Below are 22,017 nucleotides of genomic sequence, written 5' to 3' on the forward strand. Positions count from 1 at the left end.
TTTGATGTGTGTCCTCTCGGTTCTTTTACATTGTTAATAGTGGGTTATCTAAAATAAATATTATTTTTGATAAGTAATTTAACATATTTACCCTTTTTTTAAGCGCAAACGAGTTGTATTATTACTAAATAATGTGACTCCGCTATATATGAAGATCCACCTTAAAAATACTAAGGGCATATTTGGCTCCTCCCCTAGACTGAGGTGTTGTGGATTCACGTGTTCCTCCAGTCACTGCTACCGCTGCATGTAACGTTATTTCTTAGCTAAACCTCTGATCTGTGAAGGAAAATGAACTTTAACGAGGCTAAGAATGAAATTCTTCAGACATTAGGCAGAACGGATCCGCAGGAGCTCGCTAAAATAATCGATTGGTTGAAAAATTCTGGTAATTATTTAATGTATAGTATGTCACAGAAAACTAGTTAACCTAGCTTAGCTAACCTAACTAAACTCTTCTTTAAGTTTATGGCAAGTACTTTAGTCTGAAATGACACCAATGATGCAAGTTATAAATTATGGGTCTCTGTAATGAAAACTTTATCAGATCAGATCAGCTGTGACATGTTTATCAGATGTGGCTAGTCATAATACCAGGGCTAATTCATATCTGACGTAGTTTGCACTAGTAGTAATATAGGTGTAGGCTATGTGATCTGTGATATAATTATAGATATCCATAATTGGGATTTTTTACGTCAATATTGATATCAGTGTTATTGAATGTATGTTTTTTTAGAAATTAATTATAGATATCTGTTACTGGAGTTTGTACTAGAAATATATAATTATTGCTTAAAAGAGAGTAAAATTCTAGATATATCAATGGTAACATACAGCAATTTAAAAATGTAATTACAGATAGATAGATAGATAGATAGATAGATAGATAGATAGATAGATACTTTTGATCTCAGCAGCAACAATACACAAAGACAGCAGCAAAATACACTCATAAAAAACAAGAGAATGAATAAACATACAAAGGGTATAAAACAGTGCAGTAGACAGTGCTGTATGGATATATCATCCTGGTCATATGACTAATCTTCATATATCTCAGATATGACATTATTGCTAGTAATAATTGCATAGCTGGTATCTATAATCTAAAGGCATCACAGTCATCTGTAATTTAAGTTTTAACTAGAGAAACAGAGCTATGATTGTGTCGCTGGTGTTATTTCTAGACTAATTTGTAGACAGCTTGCAATATATATTACTAGTATGCTCCTTGTCTTACAGCTGAGACCCTAAAGTGTCTACTATTGAGTAATTTTACATGTTGCAGCATAAGATTACCTATTTATTATTATTTTTTTTTCCATTAAGTAGGATTGTGTCCAGTGCTATTCATTTTAATTTATATGTTTGCATGTAACAAATAAGGCTGGATACAGTGCAGTTAATCTATACCCATATACTGTAACTTCTGTTTCAGATGATCTTGATGACTTATTGGTTGACAATCAAAAGGCCATACTGATGAGTATTGCAGAGGACCTCAGGCCTTGTCTCCCCTTGGAGGCTATGTTTCCTTCAGAGACCATGGCCATTCAGAAGGTCCTCATTTTCATTCTGTGACTATCGTCATGTTAATACTTTTATTGCCTTTAATATGATAAGTAAACTGTCATGACATCTGATTTCCATTTTCATTGCAGACCCAGCAGACCTCTAAACCAACAGTGCATGTGGATGCATTTCTGTATGATGAGGAAACAGTAGATTCTCTCTGTGAGGAGAGAAAAATGAGTCGCAACTACTGTCTCAACTGCGGATCGCATAGCACAGCTCCCCTGGGTAAACAACATTTCTATTATTTTTAACTCAGTCATATTTGATAAATGTGGTAGAAATGTTTTTAAACTCAGTTTGCTATGTCCTACAGAGTTCATCTCACATTCATTTTCTGTGTCGGAGCTCCGGTTTTTGTTTCATCATGTTCTCCCTGACCTGACTGGAAGACTGGTTATGGATGTGGGTTCGAGGCTGGGAACAGTGCTCTATGGGGTAGAGTAATCCAAAACGTTTTGTCACATATGCACCACAGTCTATTGCCACATTAAAAAACATTGAGTATACTGTCACACAGCACTACATTCAGTTAAACAAGAATAATGCTGCTATCTTGTAGATATAAGGCCCTTTTAACACCTTTATTCACTTAGTAATTAAAGTACACATTAAACGGATCATCTCCTTTTTAATAGGGATACCTCTACAGTTCAGCAGCACGGCTTGTTGGTGTAGAAATGAGTGAAGAGTTTGTCAAGCTTCAGACAATGGTTGTGGAAAAGTACGCTTTCGGTGACAGAATTCAGGTAGTGCACCTTTTTACACCAGTTCTACCATTGTCACTGCTACACTTACCTTGACATGCTGTACCATGATTTGCTATTTCTGTGTGCCTTCCTCAGGTGATTCATGCTGATATCTGCACACAGGCTGCCTTAGTGCAAAATGCAGATGTGCTGATTATGAATAATGTGTTTGAGTATTTTATGGAACCCAAAGACCAAGCAAAGTAAGTCAGTTATTTGTACACTTATTTCAGTTAGTGCAGTCAAATAAACGTTAATTTGTATTGTTAATAGTTCATGTCTTGACTTGTTAGATATAAATACAATACATTTTATTTGAAATCCTACAATAATAGCTCTTGTTTTTTGGTTTGTCGTTTTAAATGAATGAATACAGTCAGGTTCATAATAAAACTGTTGATTACATCCATTGCTATAAACTTAGGATGTTGTCATGAGTATGATGTACAATACATTCAAATGTTTTCTCTGGCATTTACATTTCTGTTATGTCAGTAACAGTCCAGGAAGGATTTTTTTTGTTGACAATGCATTCAAAACACAAAAGAGCATCAAAACAGGTCTGGGTCTTGGGTGATTAATTCTGAATTATAAATGCCACTACAGTTCACCAAATGTATTTGATGGCAGTTTGCTTAACGCTCCTCCAGGAAATGTTTGGCTTTAGGTTTGATCTTCAGATCTTTAGCCTGCAATTCACACACGAGAAGTGGAATTTTCCTTACTCAGTCAACCAATTCACTACATTTATAAACTATACATACTGGTTGGCCTACCAAAATTCCTCCAGCAACAGAAAGTCTTCCAGGAAGTGACAAAAGATTCCAGATATGCTCATAAAAACTGCAGGCTTTACTGACCTCAGACAAGGTCATTTATTATAAGGATTTGTAACCACTGAAAGTGTACATATTTGTCAACTGTTTTTACTCATTCATCTTCAGTTTTTACTCATCATAATTTCTTCACTTGTTTTAAACAGAGCCTGGAACTTTATTAGCCAAAATTTTCTGAAAAAGGGTGCACTGTTGGTAACTGTTCCCAGCATTCAAGAAGCCCTCATCTCGCTACAAGCATCCAACGTGAGCATATATATTTTTTGCCTATTAAAGAATGTCTTCATAATTGTAAAACCTTTAGGTATGAGGTTAAAAAAAATAGATTTACACATAAATTGCATATGCAAATATGGCTTTTGGAAGATGCCTTAGTCCAGAGTGATGTAATGGTATAATAGACTAATGTGATTTATTGGTCTAATGCACTGTGCTGTATCTAACACTATAAATGTCAACAAAGAATAAACTGACAAACCTGAGAGCAAGGAAAATGCTTAATGTAGGCAGTTTAAGGTGTGGTAAGGTTATTTAATATTTTTGTATTCTGCTGATTTTGTGTTTTCTGTGTTTTAGGGACTAACAGAAATTGGACACTGGTTAGAGGAAGTGCTGCTTGATTACAGTGCTTATCTGCAAAGTGACACAGAACTAGATTTCCTCAAACAAATACATCTCTACAGGGTGCTATGACCTAGAACACAGACACAACAGACTCAATACGGACTCCCTGGATGTAAGATTTTGCCAAAGAACCATGCCTTATTTGACTTGTTGGTCTTAAAGACACCTGCTTACAAATAAATTTACTTCATTGTGAAACATAATTATGATAATAATATTTTTTTTATTATTATTAAAATAATTTAAATAATTATTAAAAGGAATTACTTATTTTTATATGTGGATCCACATAGATGTCAGGACTGGACATCAGAGGAAAAAATATACAATAAAAATGGGATGTGTTTGAATTTGCAAATGGTCAAAACAAACCATGATTGTTAAAGGACCTGGCAAAAACAAGAGTTACACAAATGATGAATAAACATTTCATGGATATGTTGAAAACAGTCAGTCCATCAATTGTTATATTTTTCTCAATGAACTAAAAAGTACTAATAAGTTTCAGTACCTGCAGGTTTCTTTTGTAGATAACCACACCCAGCCATGCATAAAGGAACAATAATAATGTTGGTAACTACTGTAGAAACATACGTACAATGTTATGGTTTAATATTCATTGGTAGTGACAATGACATGTTGGCTCCTTTTAGTATTTAAATAATATCTTCTGCCTCAGTTACTATAAAAGTGTCCAAGTGGGACAAAAGCTAATGCCCTTAATTAAATACATGTGTCAGAAAATATAGTCTTTGATTGAAAGGAAAATGTAGTCTAGGACTAGGCCTAATCCCTGTTCACTACCGGGTCCAATTGTAAAGTTCTTTTATTTGTTTTTAGGGCACTGCATTGGCTTGCACGATCTTAAATTACTAAGTCACTAGAACCTCTTTCCCATTGCACGTCTTTGAGGATCTTTAGATCAGTTGCTCTTGGCTGTTTCTTGGTCTCAGCTAAAGCTTAAGGGTGGTCAGCAATTAAACTATGGAACAGCCTACTGCTGGACATTACTTCTACTTCTTATATTTTTTTAAAACAAGCATGAAAACCATTTTTTTACCTACTTATTCTCTATTTGTTGTGGTATCTTGGTATGCCATGTCTTGGTATGTGTAGTCTTTCTTTGGATTGTAAGTGTACAGCACTTTGGTTGTAAATATACTCTATAAATAAATGTTACTTGTTTATTAATAATGTAATGTAATGCAATGTCTGAGAAATTGCATCATAGACTATTATGACTTTGTGCAACCCTTCCTCTTAAACACATGATTTTCCATTTTTGTTCATTATACATTAAAAGTAATTAATGCAGGGCAAATAAACGAGACAACAGCAGCAGCCACACTTCTAATGCATATGTAGCTTATGAGAGATACATTTTGTATTTGTGTTCATATTCAAGTTATGCTGATGAAGTGTGGAATTTATCTCAATCATAATACATACAGATACTGTCAATTAGTCAAACTACACAATAGATGATGCTCTGTTATGAACTGCCTTAGGCCACACATCCAGGCTTCACCATTGGCCATGAGTGTATGATAGACAATACGATAAACCAATAGGAGGCCGGGGCTGTCTCTGACGCTCCGCCCACACTCGTCCCTTGTCTGTAACTGAACTAGAGCGGATCAAAACTTGTCGTCAACACGCTCGGGCCGCTCGGAGAAGTGGGGCAAGTGCCGAGTTATCTCTGTTTTTGCCCTTTAACGGACTACTTCTCTGCGTTTTACTACAGGTATAAGTGTCAGCTGTGTTTCATAGTTTTGTGGAGGTCGCTGTTTTAAGTAAATGAGCTGATATTTGCTCTTGTTAAGCGCTGAAAGAGGCGCTCGGCGAGAGCACATTTCGGTGTGGGCTGGATTTAACGTCACTGTGAGCCCGGGAGTGGGAAGCGTGTGTCATTAACAAAGGCTGGATTTCCTCCTGAAATTTCTCGCAGTTTGGCGCTTTTATTTTAACCCTCTTTACATCGCCAGCTTTGGGTTGTTGGTGTGAGAATGTGAACGGGACTTTCTCTGAACCGCGAAGGCTCGTATTTCGACGTTTCTCACTTTCTGTTTCCCTCCCTTTTTTGAAAGTCTAGGACACACCGCTACCAGCAGCAGCAGCGGCGGCACATATACATATCAGCCGAGATAAAGAAAGATGCCGCTTCTGCACAAAAAGCCGTTCGTCAGACAGAGACCTCCTGCTGACCTCCAGCCAGATGAAGAAGTTTTCCTGTGTAAAGTGACCCACGAGATATTCAGAACATACGAGTGAGTGGCTGGTTTGTTTTTAAACTTCTGAGTTAGCTAGCTTAACTAGCTGTTAGCTTGTTTTAGCTTAGCTAACGGCAACAAACTGTTTCTTAGTCGGACAGCAGAGTGACAGCCCGGGGCGACCTGGAAAGTAGTTTGTTTTTAAATCATTTATTAAACTTTTCTGTCTCACACAGCGTTTTAAACCTGAGAATTATCTTTTTAAAGTGTCTTGGTAAGAAGACTGTCGTTAACTGGTGTTAAATTTACTGATATCTGTATTTATAAGACTAATGAAGTAGCTAGGTTTGCTAACTAAGTGGCAGGTGTGAGTTCTCTGGACGGATGAACTCGGCGCTAGCTTTAGCTCGCTAGGCCCCTTAGCTAACCCTAGTTGGCTCGATAGTCTTCAAAGCTACTCGCGTTAGCTAACTATATAATGCCACTGTAAAGTGTATCTACTTTTAAATCGTGTGTTCAATTCGGTACTAACCGTTAAATCTGTCAGCTCTGTGTAGCTATCCATCTGACCGTGTGTAAAAGCTTCGGCTTTGTTTTTGTTGGTGTTGAGTGTTTTAGTTAGCTATCGCTAACTTCTCCCACTCACAGGATGTTGAGCTAGAAACGTGGTAGCAGCTATTGTTGGAAGGCAGTTATAGCTAGGTTAGCTAGTAAGATGTGGGAGTCCACTTCTGCCACTTCTTTTATAGGCACTCTATAAAACAACTTAACAGTGTAACCAAACAAAACTATTGTAGCCTGGAGATGACCAGCAAAGATACCAAAAAGCTTTATGTTGTGGACTGACGTCACTATCCCTGATTAAGCAGGTGCACACACAGTGAAAACAGATGATTCTCGGTGTTACCCGGTTCTTCTCTTTAATTATTATAGTTTGATCACTTTTAGATTGTTTAACTCTTTTAGACCTGACTTATGTTTTAGAGATGGGGGAAAAAATATATATACATATATTATGTGTTTGTTGTTTCAGTTTTTAATGTTCTCAAGAAAACATATAAAATAACATAAATAAAAATCAAACGTGATATATGTATTTTGTCTGTTCATTGCAGTGCCGTCAATTTTTAAACACTTATTTTTATTTAATATAACTCAACTTTATAGCTTTTTTTTACAAACATTTTATTATATGTTTGTATATATTTTTACAAAATCTCTAAAGTAAAAAAATTGTGTCCAATCTTTTGACTGGTACTGTACATTAATTGCCAAAAAAAACGTGTATTACAATTATCTTAAGTAAAAAAAAAAATAAAGGGGGAAAAATATATACACCTTACTTGAGGGTTTCTGTCTAAACTGTCAAACATTCAACTCAAAAATGTATTTAGTGTTTGTTCATCAAACTAACATTTGTTGCAAATACCCTTGAGAGGATACTATGCCAGTTTTGCTTTGACGTTTCATCTTGGCATTTTTGTCAGTTAGATTTGACTATAACAATTAATAATTTCTTTGTGATCTGAATGGAAATTACTGATGCAGTTCTTGAAATGTTCTTCCAACAGTGAGTTCTTTGAGAGGACAATCCTTTGTAACAGTTTGGTGTGGAGTTGTGCAGTGACTGGCAAGCCAGGTCTGACCTACCAAGAAGCTTTGGAAAGTGAGAAAAAGGCCAGGCTTAGTCTTCAGAACTTTCCTACTACTTTGATGCTCCCCCTCCTACATCTGACTTCTCTCACCCATCGCGCACGGCTGCATGAATTATGTGATGACATCTACACTTTTGTCAAAGAACGATTCTTTCCCGGGGAAATAGTGGATGTTGTGAGTCGCTCGGGTGCAAGGTAATGTCTTATTTATTAATTTTCATCACACGCCATTTACATATAGGGCATACTCACACTAGGCACAGTTGTCTTGTTTGGTGCCCAAGAAAGATTTGTCCACCTTCCTTACTGGCCTGCACATACATTAGGCTTAAAGTTATGGGTCTGAGCACATTTACATCACCATGGTGCTGCTTTTTGATTTTTTTTTGTTATTAAAGAAAATGATCTGCATCACCTATCAGTGTGGACTGCATGTACTACACATGCATTAAACTAATTTAATGACTAATTTTAGTGATGTACCTGTTAATACACATCCTTTTTTGTAGTTCTATAAATAGCTTAAATTGCAGGTCTGTACCTACAAAATGAATTCATTTAATGCACCCTGCAATTAATGCAAATTAGTGACAGATTCTGTACATAACGCGTATATAACATTTTTGCATGTCACTATTATTGTCATAATACTATTGTATTATGATATATATTGATGTTAATTATTGACTGATATTGAAATTATTACTCCATGGGGGCTGGTCAATAAATGTGTTTAAGCCTTAGGAGATGCTTTGTGGGACAGTTCCACTTATAACGTCATCCTGCTCAGGGTCTGCAGGTATTTTTATCAGGCCATAAATCAAATCAAATAAAAATGAAATAAATATTTTCCATTGCTTTGTAAATATCCCAAAGGAAAATTTGTCTTGAGATTAAATTTAAATTAATTGGTACATATGGCAAATACAGTTCTCCTGTCAAAATTCTTATCCCTTTCTTTATTTTAAACATCGCGGCAGACTTCTTTTTTTAAAGCTAAGTAAATAAAGCTCTCTTGTGCTGTGTGAAAGGATCAGAGACAGCCACTGTAAGCTGACTTTGCCATTTGGAGATAACCAAAGTGTGGGTGGAGCTAAGAGAGATGTTCTGATAGGCTGGCACAGCTTAAGGAGTTCATCATGCCCTGCACAGAGGCAGCCAGACATGCAGCAACATGGAGTCCCAGCAGGGGAGAGGAGGGGAGCTTTTTGGGAGGTGGCTGTGGGGGATTCTGCATGTCTGGGTCTCTGGATGTGCCTGCTGCTTTCCATAGCCAATAGTATTCATTGTTGCTATTGAGATCCTGGCCTAGCTCATGGGTGTGATTTTAAACATAGGACAGTTGACTGCAATGTTTTCTTTGCTTTAAACCCCTGAGCCATCTAGGAAAAGTGTTTATGTTTGGTGTAAGTAGTAAGGAGAATACTGATCTTAATGGTCAGTTGGCTGTGGGTATGTGAGTTTTTATCACAGTTTCATGAAGAGAATTTATCTAATCTACTTAAGAATTCTTGTTATCTGTCATACAGTTTTAAATAAATAATCATGTTTCATAGAAATCCATACAAGATCTTAGAAGTCATTCCTCCACATTCCAACGGAGCAGTTAATGGCGATGCCCAACACCACATGGAGGGAGATTCCATAGTCATCAGTGACAGTGATGAAGACTTCACAGTCACTTCACCCAAGACCCCTAAAACAACACCCAGTGGGTGAGTGCTAAAAAAAATAAAATGTCATGTAAGGTTCTTGAGTTATTTTACGTTTAATTTTGACAGATTTTTTTTATTTATATTATATTTTTGTCATAATATTTTCTGAAGCAGGAAGAAGAAGCCCATCAACCCATCCATGTTTAAGTATAAGGTTCAAGCTTTAAAGTCAGAACACTGTGAGCCTATACTTGTCAAAGCTGCTCAGATGTGGTGAGTTTTTCAGATTTTGGGAAATCCACCGCATTTAAATTATGAAAACAAATCCAAGTAACAAATGTTTATATAGGTAATAATAAATATTGCCTTGGTTTGTGATACACTGATTTCATTTTAATGGAACTTTCATGTGGCCCTTTTATTGTGTCTCTGTTGTAGTCGTAAGAAGAATGTGTTTTCACGAGACAGACTGAAATTACTCCTTAAGCAACACTGTGAACCAATGCACGGGACCATCCGAGTCAAAGTATGCCTTTTAATCTTTTTTTTATTATAATATTTATGCATAAACCTACAGATATGCCATCATGTATTATTTTTATTCATATGTTTTGTTTTTCCTTTATCTAGCCATCTACAGTTGCGAAATACAAGATGTCAGAACTAAGTTTTTCACAGTTCTTCCCAGATGAAGAACCTGTATTTGCGTTCAGTCCTCCTGGAAAGGGCAGAGGTCGCCGCTCCCACCTTGCTTCTCCTGGGGAGGTGGGTGCATGTGTTGCTTTAGCCTGCAAGTGTTAGTTCAAATTGTGTTGTGAGAGTGTTTTTGGAAAGATCATGCTGAACTTCATTAAATTCCAATTAAAATGTATGTAAGTTATCCACCACGTAAGGGCTATAATAATAATAATAATAATAATAAAGAGAATGTATTTAACTAGATACAGTTTTATTTTAGAATTGATTCGTTTTATGAATTCTGAAAAAAATCATGTCATTCTTGGTACACACTCCCTTTTTTATTTGTTCAGATGCGTTATTCTGACGGGCCAGATGTGATGCGAGCTGCAGAAGAAAAATTAAGGCTGATGCAGCAAAAAGAAGAAATGATGTCATTGGGTGAGCTTATGACATGTATTATGTCTATGTATTGTTTCCTGTTTGTTTCCAGAGTTTATTGCTTTGTTAATTGTTTATTATTTTTTGTACTTAAAAAATATATATATTTCTTTATTTATTTCTTAATTTATTATTTATATAATGAAATAAATAATTGTTTGTTTAGCCCAAACAGTTGCAGACAGCTGAAATAATTATACAATGTTATTTCAGCCAAAATATGAAATGTTTTTGGATTAAACATATGACCCCTTTCTAAGATTTTTATTATTTTTATTTGTTTAGCACGTGAGAAATCTAAATTAAAGCGAGAAAGAGATGATTTGTTGGAAGCCAAAAAGAAAGAAAAGGAAGACAGAGACAGAAGAAAAGAAGAACTCAAGAAAATGGTTGAGGAGGAAAAACAGAAGAGAAGGGAAGAGAAGGAACGCATGAAGATGGAGAAAGAGAGGGTAAGTTGAACAGCCCTGTGATCTCATGTAATTTTAATATCATAAAATATTTTTTTCTGTAGTCATTTAAGTGGAGTATTAAGATTTTTGATCAGTTAAGTCTTATGTGACACTCTCTAATTATACATTGTGTGTTTTCATACTCTTACTAAGGAACGAGAAAAGCTGAAGGAGGAGAAGAAGAAATATGCTGAACGACTAAAGCTGTGGAATAAACCTCGAGAGGACATGGAGTGTGATGATCTAAAGGTGGGGGTGCTATTCTGACCTGGTAATTAGATGTCAGTACATTTTGATTTTGTATGTGATCACTCTCATTGATTGTATGTGTGTGTGTAGGAGCTACCAAAGCCGGTGCCAGTGAAGACCCGTCTGCCTCCAGAGCTGTTCGGAGATGCCCTGATGGTGCTAGAATTTCTGAAAGCATTTGGAGAGCTCTTTGACCTAAAAGATGAGTTTCCTGATGGGATCACACTAGGTAAGGGTGGCATGTTAAATCATACGAATTATCTTTTTAAATAATTTGTTGAATAATGTGCAGAATTTGTGGACATATGAAGACTCATGTTTCCAAAGAAGATACATCAATCATAAGGCTTTTCACTAATAAGTGTTTTGTTCTGATGACCACAGAGGTTCTGGAAGAGGCTCTGATGGGCTGTGATCCGGAGGGGCCGTTGTGCGAGCTGCTCTTCTTTTTCCTGTCTGCCATTTTCCAGGCTCAGGCTGAGGAACAAGAGGAGGTGGCCAAGGAGCAGGTGGCTGAAGCTGACACCAAAGGTCAGAGCATATATTTTAGAACTGAAGGGTTTAAATTAAACAGTAAAACATTTACAAGACATGGAATGAAATTGTACATCAAATATAAGGCACACTTAAAATACTTTTATTTTCTCAAAAATAGTCAGTGTGCCTTATAATCCGATGCGCCTTATGTTGCGAAAAATATTATACATTTTTCTTTCCCTATTTTGTACTAGAGTTATTTACTGACTCTGATTCTACTGATTCTAATTAAGACATTAATCCTCTGTCTTCTCAGATCTGAGTGAGGCACTTGACGATGATGCTGACCCTACACAGTCTGCCATAAGTGCTGTAGCTTCACTGGCTGCTGCCTGGCCTCAGCTCCATCAAGGTGAGCAATATTACTGGAGATTAAACCTATTGAAAGAGTACCAGCTTAGACTCTCTCTCTCTCTCTGATGTATTGGGTTTGTGTTTCTTTATTTTCTTAAATGAATAGCTAATTTTCCCATCTCTGTACAGGCTGTAGTCTGAAACAGCTGGATCTGGACAGTTGTACTCTGTCTGAGATTCTGAGGCTGCACATCCTGGCATCTGGTGCAGATTGCAGCAACACAAATGCCAAGTTCCGCTACCAGAAGCAGGGGGGCTTTGCCTCAACAGACGACCCCTGTGTGGAGTTGCGGCTCTCTAACCCTGGACTGCTCAAGAAGCTCTCCTGCACTGCTGTATATGATATGCTTCCAAGTAAGTACTTAAGTCTTTACATTGCAGTGTTTCTGCTATGAATGTCTTGTAGTGGTGGCCCTACAGGACTGCTTGAGAATTTTGTACAATGGAATGAAATTAAAAGACCAATGCAGAGTTGTATAACTTTCATTTAAAAGAAATGTGAAGAAGAGATGCTGACCCCTGCACAGTGCATCAGTGTTTGCAACCACTTTGACTTAAGTGTTCCTATTCCTAGCATGCCAGAATGTGCTGCACAGCATTTTGACGGTACTACATTCAGTTTAAGCCATATTAAAAACACAGTAACCCACAGCTGGTCACATGACGGTTCCATTTACAGTTGGCCAGTCTTTAGCTAAACCAGTCTTTCAGCTGGAAAACAGTTTTTGAAGAGGTAGTGAATGTCTTTTAAGCATGATTATTTAGGCTGAATGTTTTTACATTCAGGCATGAGAATGATAAATGAATGATTATAATAAAAAAAGCCCTCCTGCTCAAAAGAGAATTTGTTCATCAGCGTATAATACTACCGTATTTTTCGGACTATAAGGCGCACCGTATTATAAGACGCACTATCAAAGAACGCCTATTTTCTGCTATTTTTCCATACATAGGGCGCATCGCATTATAAGGCGCGTTAAGTGACACTAGAAAGGGTGCCTATATCAAAGTGAACAGGGGTGGCGCCATGTTTCCCTTCCCCCACCGGGGGTGGTCGCTTGCCGGTGGAGCGTCTCAGTATATATAAATCTAGCTCTTTCAAAGTCAAACGAGTGCTGGATATTAATCTACACAGATTCCTCTCCTGAAAACTGTTTATTTGGGTGAGTAACGTGCTTCAGTTTATTTACAGTAAGCTTAGATTTCCAGATGTCCACTAAGGCTTGCTGCACCAGCGTTAGCATAGCTATCCGCTAGCACGCTAGCTAGTCACCTAAACTAGTAAAGTTAACCCAAACTTAAACGACAGCGTTACACTGAGTAATCCTGCGTGTTCTGGTAAGACAGTGAGATATTAGCTAGCGATTCGTCCCCCGTAGCTTGTTTTAACACTGTAAACAAGCAGATTACAGGCTGATAAAACTCACCTCTGAGAGAGTTAGCGCTTAGCATCTAGCTAATGCTAGCCAGGCAAAGCAGCACAGACTTACAGGCCGATAACTCATCTCTGAACGGTGAACGCTTAGCGATTAGCATCTAACTCTAATAATACTGCTCCAGCAGTATTAAAAGTGCTAAATTTAGAAAATACTGATCTCTGAACAGTGAAAAAGCTAGCTAGCTAAGCGGTTAGCATCTAGCTAATGCTATTGCTGCTCTGCACGGAGTGTGTGTTTACTGCTCCTTACACCTGACGGGTAAAATTTAGATAATACTGATCTCTGAACAGTGAATAAGCTAGCTAATGCTATTTGCTGCTCCAGCCTCGGAGCGGCACGGCTCTGCACGGAGTGTGTGTTTACTGCTCCTTACACCTGACGGGTAAAATTTAGATAATACTGATCTCTGAACAGTGAATAAGCTAGCTAATGCTATTTGCTGCTCCAGCCTCGGAGCTGCACGGCTCTGGACTCTGTATAGCACTGAAACTCTGTATAACGCTGCACGGAGTGTGTGTTTACTGCTCCTTACAACCTGACGAGTAAAATTTAGATAATACTGATCTCAGTGAATAAGCTAGCTAGCTTAGCGGTTAGCATCTAGCTAATGCTATTGCTGCTCAGCCTCGGAGCTGCACGGCTCTGGACTCTGTATAGCACTGAAACTCTCTATAACGCTGCACGGAGTGTGTGTTTACTGCTCCTTACAACCTGACGAGTAAAATCCATACAAAAGGCGCACCGTATTATAAGACGCACTGTCAATTTTTGTGAAAATTAAAAGTTTTTAAGTGCGCCTTATAGTCCGAAAAATACGGTAATTGAATTAAAGGATGGGTGGGGAACACACGGCATTACGGGATGTTCTGATCTTCTGTCAAAACAGTGCAAAGCTGACTGTACTGTACCATTTATTATATATTTTTTATTTAGTAACCCCACAGCTTGGTGGCACTGCAATCATTTTGCACTTATTTTCTCAATCGTTAACAGAAATCATTACTGTTTGCAGTCTCAGAAGAGAGTAGCCAGGGACTGAGAATTGTGTGCTGATGGTGTGAATGTGATGACAGGTGAGAAACTGAAAATCCTGCATACTTTGTGTGGGAAGCTGCTGACTCTGGTCTCTACCAGAGACTTCATTGAGGACTGTGCTGATGAGCAGAGAGCAGCTAAAATGGAGCTCCGAGAGATCAAAGCTGAACAGCACCGCAGAGAGAGAGAAGAGGCTGCTAACAGGTACTGTCACTCAGACAGACACGCACATTTTGTTCACACCTTATGACTCTTGCGTGGGGTGGAAATTTGTTTGTGAAAATATTTAGGTAAAAAACACTTTTTGTTGTACCTGCAGAATACGTAAGAGAAAAGAGGAGAAGCTGAGAGAGCAGGAACTGAAAATAAAAGAGAAGCATGAGAAACTAAAAGAAGAGGAAGCGAGGAATGGCACCCATGTAGCCGGGTAAGAACATTTTAAGAGTCATCAATCAAGTCTCTGTGGTAAAGCATTACTTTTTATAGCATTTGTGATTTGAAATGCTCACTCTTTGCAGAGAGGAGATGGACACTAGTACTGAGAGCCAGGAGGGTCATGGTGACCAGCAGACAGAAGATGAAGCAGAGCCTGTAGAACAAGGCAAATCTAAGAAAGGTAAGAAATGTTGGTGGGCACCCGTACTAATGAATGCATTCAGATAGATAAGTTGCACCCAATTGCTGGCAAATGTGCATGTACATACACATCTTGTCCATGCTCCTGTAGAGAAGTGTTGCCAATAGAATTTGACAACTGAACTTTGACTAGGGGCACTTGAATCTCTCCGTCATTAGATGTGGAGCAGAGGAACTCTCATTATTTTCTGGAATGAAGATGCTTCATCCAATCCTCTTGTCTCTGAATGCAAACAAATCTTCACAGCAATGTTTCATTATCTAGAAAAAAGCTTTTCCTAGAAACACTGATATGCCAACAAAATCAGAATAAACTTTTTTGTACAAATACTTTCATTGGTAATTTGAATATTTTAGCTCTTCCATATTTCCCATTAGTATTGAAAGGTTCTTGACATTTGCCGTTTGCACAAGTCATTAAAGCCAATCCTATTACCTACATCCTGTCACATAGCTTGTTGCATTTTCATATTCTTCAGCTTTTGAGTCACACAATAATAACAATAATGCTTTAGAACTCTTGACCTGTGACATGTCTTGCAGTTTGTTTGTCCACATTCAAAATAATGGTAGGTGCTTGGTTTGCTTATGAACTTATTAATTGTTAACTAAACCGTTTAATTGTTGGCTGTTAGCTTCCGTTCATTAACATGCTATTTCTTTATTCATTTCTCCAGGTAAAAGCAGCACTTCAAAGCAGAAGCAGGCAAACACAGAAGAAGAGGAAGTAAAGGATCGACTGAGCCCAGAGGAGCTTCAGCAACAACAGCTGAAGGAGAAGGAACTTCTGGAGCGCATCCAAAAGGCTGCGTCTTGCACTTACATCCTTTCACTTGGCCGTGACCGCCTCTATCGCCGTTACTGGCTGTTCCCTTCTGTTGGAGCACTTTTTGTAGAGGATGACTTTTTTGGACTGACCGAAGACATGCTAGAGCCCCGTCCTGCTCCTGAACCCAAAACTGAAGAGCCTTCTTCTGAACAGAGCCCCATAAAGACTGAAATCGTTGAAGAGCCGAGTCCCTCCCAGAACATCTCTCCCCCTGTGAACCGCCCAAATCAGTGGGCTTTCTACAGCACACCTGCAGAGTTGGAGCTCCTGATTGAATCTCTGAACCCACGTGGACATAGAGAGAGCTCGCTCAAAGAGGCTCTGATGCAGGAGAAGGAGCGCATTGTTCAGCTGCTCAGCAATAGTGTTGCAGAACGCTTCAACCACTCAGGTAAATTCAAGTAGATGCAAAATAAAAGCAAAAGCTTGCTTTGGTTTAAAGCATTAAATGGACTGGCAGAGAGTTGTAACCCTTGTGTACACAAAGGCCACAAAAAGATCAGCCCAGAATTAAACTCTTATGGTTATTTTTATTTTATGCAATTTTGCAGATGCAGTTCTGAGTGAAATGAAAAACACCACTGTGAAGTCAAAGAGTGGACCCATTTCCTCTGAAAGCACTGCACCTGCTGAACGCCACATGGAGAATCGCCTCAGGGATCTGCTGCTGGACATTGAAGACCGCATTTTTCAGGGAACTTTGGGTTCTGTTAAGGTATGCTGGCCTGTTGCATCTGTGGTGATTTACTGTCTTAACCAAAATCTCCTCTTTCAACAAGAAGTAGGTGTTGGCTGCATGTTTTCATAAATAAAAGTGGATTTAGTTGTGGTGCTGGGTGTTTTGGATGAGATTTTACACCCTTGCTTTGTGTTACTGTAGTGGTTTTGTTAATTTGCTCTATTTTTGGATAATTGGTAATTTTCACTTTGCCCACTGCTCTAATTATTAGACAACAGATAGAAGTGCCTGGAGAGCAGCACTGGAGAAAGGTAGTGATGAACTATTGGGTTCTGAGGTCAAGGAGAACGGAGTACACAGCAGTGAAGAGGAGGCCATGGAGATAGACGAGAGCCACATCCGAGTCAAGGACAGGTAAATGTGCTTAAACATTAAACCAAACAAAAAAGGTGGTTTATGTTCCTCGTTTCTGCCTGCATTATGCATTTAATCAGCTCCACTGAGCATATAGGAGCACTTTGTAGTTCTATAGCCCTGCTGTGTCAGATCAACTTGTACCAACACAACACACACAAACACACCACCAACATGTCCTTGTCACTTCAGTGCTGAGAATAAGCCACTACGAAAATAAAGCCTGCTCTGTGGAGTCCTGAACCTTGAAGAACAGAGTGAAGTGTGCGCAGAAACAAAAGGGCTGCAGTCTACTTATATGCTCAGTTAAGCTGGAAAAAAATCAATAATGGGTGTAGAAACAAGGACATAATGTTGTGCTTGATTGGTGTATTAGCACACAGAAGCAGTTTGTTGAACAGTGGTTGGACACAAGTCTGCAAACATTTGCATACCTAATCTAACCATAGGCCTTGTCTTTGTTGCCTAGGCTGCAGGAGTTAAGGAGTGAGAACCAGAGTGCAGGCTCCACGAGTGCCAGCACACCCCAGCCTGTGAGCAGCAATTTGCGCTACCTTGCTCAAGCCTTGGCTCAGATAGAGCAGGGCATTGAACGCAGATTCCTCAAAGCTCCACTCGGTAAGAGAGTCTAGTTACCCTACAAGATCCGCAAAGAATGACTGACAAAAGTCAATTTGATGAAAAGCCGAAGTGTTATTTTTGCGTGACCACTCTTGGTTATGCTTTGCAATATTAACTTCTAGAAGATTGTAGAAATTAAATGTAACTAATTGTATTTTTGAACCAGGTGACGAGGACAACAAAAAAGACCAAAAGTCTAAGAAAAAGGAGAAGAAGAAAGATGATGACCAGTCCAGTGAGAAGGATGGTAAGATACAAATATTGTGACTTCAAAATTATTCTCTGGATATGTGCCTTTTTTGTGGGGTAGTCTATCTTGGCAAATTGTGTAGCAAAAGCTCAGGTGTCTGGTGTCTGCTTATTCATGGAATTTTTTTTTTACAGATTACTAGATTAATTTACAAAGTGGCCAAACATATTTGTCTAACCACTAATTAACCACTAACTAATTGTTATCTGTATGTTTTTTGTCTTGTGTGCTGCAGATGGCAGCGACTGTGGGCGCCAGGTGAAGACTGTGCTAGAGCGCTGGAGGGAATCTCTGCTTGGTTGTTCTAGCCTTTCCCAGCTTTTCCTGCATTTATCCACTTTGGAACGAAGTGTGATTTGGGCCAAGTCCATCCTGAATGCCCGCTGCAAGGTGTGCCGCAAGAAGGGAGATTGTGAGAACATGCTGTTGTGTGACGGCTGTGACCGAAGCCATCACATCTTCTGTGTGCGCCCGAAACTAAAGGTATATTCACCGCCCTCTTCCAGATGCTGCCATTACATACAGAAATGTGATTATGCCAGTAATTGAACTGCAAACCAACTGCATTAATGAAATGTCTGCTGATGCTTAGGCTGTTCCCACTGAAGACTGGTTCTGCCCAGAGTGCCGCCCCAAACAGCGCTCTCACCGCATAAATTCTCGCCAGCGGTCCTCCATCGACTCTGATGAGGAACTGGAAGAAGATGAGGAATCTGAGGAGGAAGAGGAGGAAGCAGAATCTGAAGAGGAGGAGGAGGAAGAGGAAGAAGAAGAAGAGGAATCTGATGAGGAGGAGGAGGAGGAAGAAGAGAAAGAAAGGTTTGCTGATTTTTGTTTGGTTAGACAGATGCTTTAGGATTGCCTCATTCTCTTTCTGGTATATTGCTTCAAAGTAATTGCATAGAGATGCAACCATTCTGAAGCCTTCTGTTGTTTCTCCAGTGTTTCTAAGAAGGCTGCTGTGAAGCTCCCACTGCAGACCACTAAAGGTGGTCGTTCAAGCTCTAAATCCAAACAAAGTGAAACAACTCATTCCACATCTCGCAGTCAGCAGAACACACCCAAACAGACTCTCTCTGCAAGTAAAGGAGGCCCCAAGAGCTCCGGGAAGAAGGCCACCCCAGTATCCAATGGCAAACCACCTCCTCGGGCTGGCAGTCGCACCAGTGCCCGTCTTAGCTTGGAGGTGCTAAGCACTAACGGTACTTCAGAAAAAACAAATCCTCAGCCCAGCCCTCCTGCAACCCAAACGGAGTCCAAGAAAAGACCCAGCTCAGGTGAGTAATGGAGATGGCATGCTGTAGTATAATTTAAGTTTAGTAGTGTAGTACATAATACTTAAGACCATTTAAGTTTAATGTTCTTGAATGTTCTTTTAAATTACATTTAAAAAATTGGACACAAGTCTGCAAACACCCCAACTGGGTGAGTTGGGTGGGATTTTTATCCAAAAATTGTTTGCTTAATTTGTGGTATAGGTACCACTTTAAAATAAGGCTATTTTATAAATAGTTTATTTAAAAAAATAAGCTTAAGATAAAGAATTTTTATTTTTCACACAAAATATAAGCAAGGGGTGGGGGGCAAAAGGAGCATGAATGACGATTTTTTATGGGTACAATCACCTTCACAGATCGAGAGAAATAGGAGGAAGTGCTTATTAATGGTTTTAAAGTATTTATTTACAACCTATTTAACAACCATTAATACATAATTTTATGAACTTGTTTTAAATGTTTTATAAAGAAGCCTTTCCTTAAAGCTGTATCTTATGTTTTGGCAAGTTATTGTTTTTTATTCACTTGCATTTATGTTCTTCTCCAGCAGAGGTCTCTCCAAAAGCCAAGTTGGTCTTGGCCCCTAGCAGCTCCTCATCAAGTCGGCGCAGCTCTGGCAGAAACCTTGGTGTTCATGAACTGTCGGCATGTGAACAACTTTCTGTGGACCTAGTCAGGCATGAGGATAGCTGGCCCTTCAAGAAACTGGTTTCCAGGACTCAGGTACAGCATAGAAAATTTTAAATTATCCAGTTTTCTTAGACTTAACAGTCTAATATTTTATTTGTCATTAATACAGAACTTAAAAACAGTGGTAAAAATGTTTAATAAAAATTCTGCCAAAAGGGACAGTGATGTACTTTTATTGTTTTACATATCATAATTGTTGTCCTGCTTTATTTTTATTTTTTTTAGTGGACAAACTGGTTTTATTGTTTATCTATACAGGTACCTGATTACTACGATATCATCAAGAAGCCCATTGCATTGAGTACAATCAGGGAAAAGGTCAACAACTGTGAATACCAGACTGCATGTAAGTTATCTGATAACTATTTGACTCCTGCATGTATATCCAAAATTATCTAATTTATCAGTATATCAATATTTGCATACTTCTCCAAACTACACTGAAGTCACGCTTACCTCTACCATGACAACTGGAAACATTTGCACTACACTCAAATCTCACCTATGCCCTTGTGTGCCCCTTACAGCCGAGTACATAGCAGATGTGGAGCTGATGTTTTCCAACTGCCTTGAGTACAACCCTCGTAACACCAATGAGGCCAAGGCTGGTCTAAGGCTTCAGGCCTACTTCCACTCTGAACTTGAGAAGCTTGGCCTGGCTGACCGCATGAGCCCTCCTCAAAAACGGCCCAGGGTGTGATCTAGCACTTCTTACATTGTGACTGATGGACTGCAACATGGTTGACTGCAACAATGCACACAGCAGTGGTCAAACACAAAAGAGCCTGTTAATTGTCTACAAAAAAGGAAACTAATTATTGAATCTAAAAAGCAAACAAAAGTTTTTTTTTTTTGTTAAAGGTCATTCAGGACAAATCTGTGCTGTGAAAAATATTTGCACTGTTTTTTTTTTTTTTAAAAAGTCCTTTCCATCCACATTGACTCAGGACAAAAAAAGCAATGTTTTTGAAAATGCTTTCTTAAAGGTGCATTTGTACTTAATACCTTGACTGCTTTTCTAGACTACTATCTGTATAGTTTTTTTTTTTTTTTACATTCTTAAATCTCGGTGGATAAATTGTTCAGCTCAAAATAGCATTTCTGTTGTGTAGTTGTAAATAGTCAAAGATGAACAAACTGAAGTGTTTCAGGTCCCTATACCTTGATCAAACACTACATAGGAACCAAACCTGCTCTTTTTTTCTTAATTGCTTCTTCCTGTGAGCGACTAGTTATTTATTTAAGTTTTGGATATAATTTTCAAATTGATAACTTGCTTTATTTATGAACATTTGTTTTGTTTCATAGGCTGTCTTTCAATAACTTGTTTGTTTGAGCTTTTTGTAATGTCCTTCCAGCATTGGTTTTCAAGCAGAAGAAACCAGAGCAAATGTCTTTTTCTCTCCTCTTTCAACTACTTTAATGTATTTCCCAGCAATTGTGTACATTTTCCTATATATAAATAAACTGACTTTTGTTAAAATTGTTATTTGTCTTTTAATATTTGTGTTTTTTATTCTGATCAACCCAAAATCACTGCACTCTTGAAAACAGAAATTACAAGACGAAATATGTGCCCCACAGTGCATATATTAGGCATGTGTGAATTAAATTGTATTAATAGCACAATTTATTTAATGCTGCTATTAATGATTGTCACATTGGAGGAGAGAATTTGTTGCAGGATGCATGGTACATCGCTTCTGGAGAAATGGCCACTTAATAGATGAATATTGCATTGATGCACTGAAGAACTGGTCACATATCGATTAGTGAGTGTACATTAGACAGTGTGGAACTTTTTTACTGCTCATCCATCAGGCAGTGTAAATCTGTGTTCACTTATTAGCCTTCCATTCACCATTTTGATGCCCAATGCTGCTCCTTCCTCTGCCAGTATATGGAGTTCTTTACCACTTACCTGTCAGGCAGCATGGAGACCTTTTAACTGCTAATTCTAAGGCAGTCTGGAGGCCATTGCTGCCTCACCTGTCAGGTAGTCTGATGCCCTTTACCATTTTCCACTCAGGTAGGGGTGTGGAGCCTATGACTACTTACCTGCCATGTTATGCCCTTTTCCTCTCACCCACTTGGCAGTGGTGTGGTGGCCTTTACTGTGCTTGACTTTCAGG

General features: G+C 38.6%; 2 protein-coding genes across 7 annotated transcripts; both read left to right on the top strand.

Annotated features, from left to right (window-relative positions):
- Positions 1 to 200: 200 nt before the first annotated feature.
- On the top strand, positions 201 to 3,987 carry zgc:109986 (class I SAM-dependent methyltransferase). The gene is made up of 8 exons (XM_007240477.4): positions 201 to 388; positions 1,442 to 1,563; positions 1,665 to 1,803; positions 1,892 to 2,013; positions 2,214 to 2,324; positions 2,421 to 2,527; positions 3,307 to 3,406; positions 3,737 to 3,987. Exons 1-8 carry the CDS (start codon positions 292 to 294, stop codon positions 3,851 to 3,853), a joined length of 915 nt encoding a protein of 304 aa, XP_007240539.3. The 5' UTR covers positions 201 to 291; the 3' UTR covers positions 3,854 to 3,987.
- A 1,403-nt stretch (positions 3,988 to 5,390) lies between these two features.
- Positions 5,391 to 21,374, top strand: baz1a (bromodomain adjacent to zinc finger domain, 1A). 6 transcript variants are annotated; one of them, XM_007240475.4, is made up of 28 exons: positions 5,391 to 5,528; positions 5,877 to 6,051; positions 7,566 to 7,844; positions 9,206 to 9,364; positions 9,476 to 9,577; positions 9,743 to 9,830; positions 9,935 to 10,069; positions 10,336 to 10,423; positions 10,709 to 10,875; positions 11,029 to 11,124; positions 11,215 to 11,353; positions 11,509 to 11,655; positions 11,918 to 12,013; positions 12,145 to 12,369; positions 14,528 to 14,693; positions 14,809 to 14,916; positions 15,008 to 15,105; positions 15,803 to 16,345; positions 16,506 to 16,669; positions 16,905 to 17,047; positions 17,517 to 17,665; positions 17,835 to 17,915; positions 18,154 to 18,401; positions 18,511 to 18,737; positions 18,861 to 19,195; positions 19,743 to 19,918; positions 20,144 to 20,231; positions 20,413 to 21,374. In XM_007240475.4, the coding sequence occupies exons 2-28, from the start codon at positions 5,939 to 5,941 to the stop codon at positions 20,583 to 20,585; spliced, it is 4,533 nt and encodes a 1,510-aa protein (XP_007240537.3). In that variant the 5' UTR covers positions 5,391 to 5,528; positions 5,877 to 5,938; the 3' UTR covers positions 20,586 to 21,374. The 6 variants fall into 6 exon arrangements, with proteins under 6 accessions (XP_007240537.3, XP_007240535.3, XP_015458889.3 ...); XM_007240473.4 differs by having other exon boundaries at positions 5,399 to 5,528; positions 5,872 to 6,051; XM_015603403.3 differs by having other exon boundaries at positions 5,399 to 5,528; positions 5,872 to 6,051; positions 9,479 to 9,577.
- The last annotated feature ends 643 nt before the right edge of the window (positions 21,375 to 22,017 follow it).

The sequence above is a fragment of the Astyanax mexicanus genome, chromosome 14 (assembly GCF_023375975.1).
Source record: "Astyanax mexicanus isolate ESR-SI-001 chromosome 14, AstMex3_surface, whole genome shotgun sequence".
NCBI classification, from domain to species: Eukaryota; Metazoa; Chordata; class Actinopteri; order Characiformes; family Acestrorhamphidae; genus Astyanax; species Astyanax mexicanus.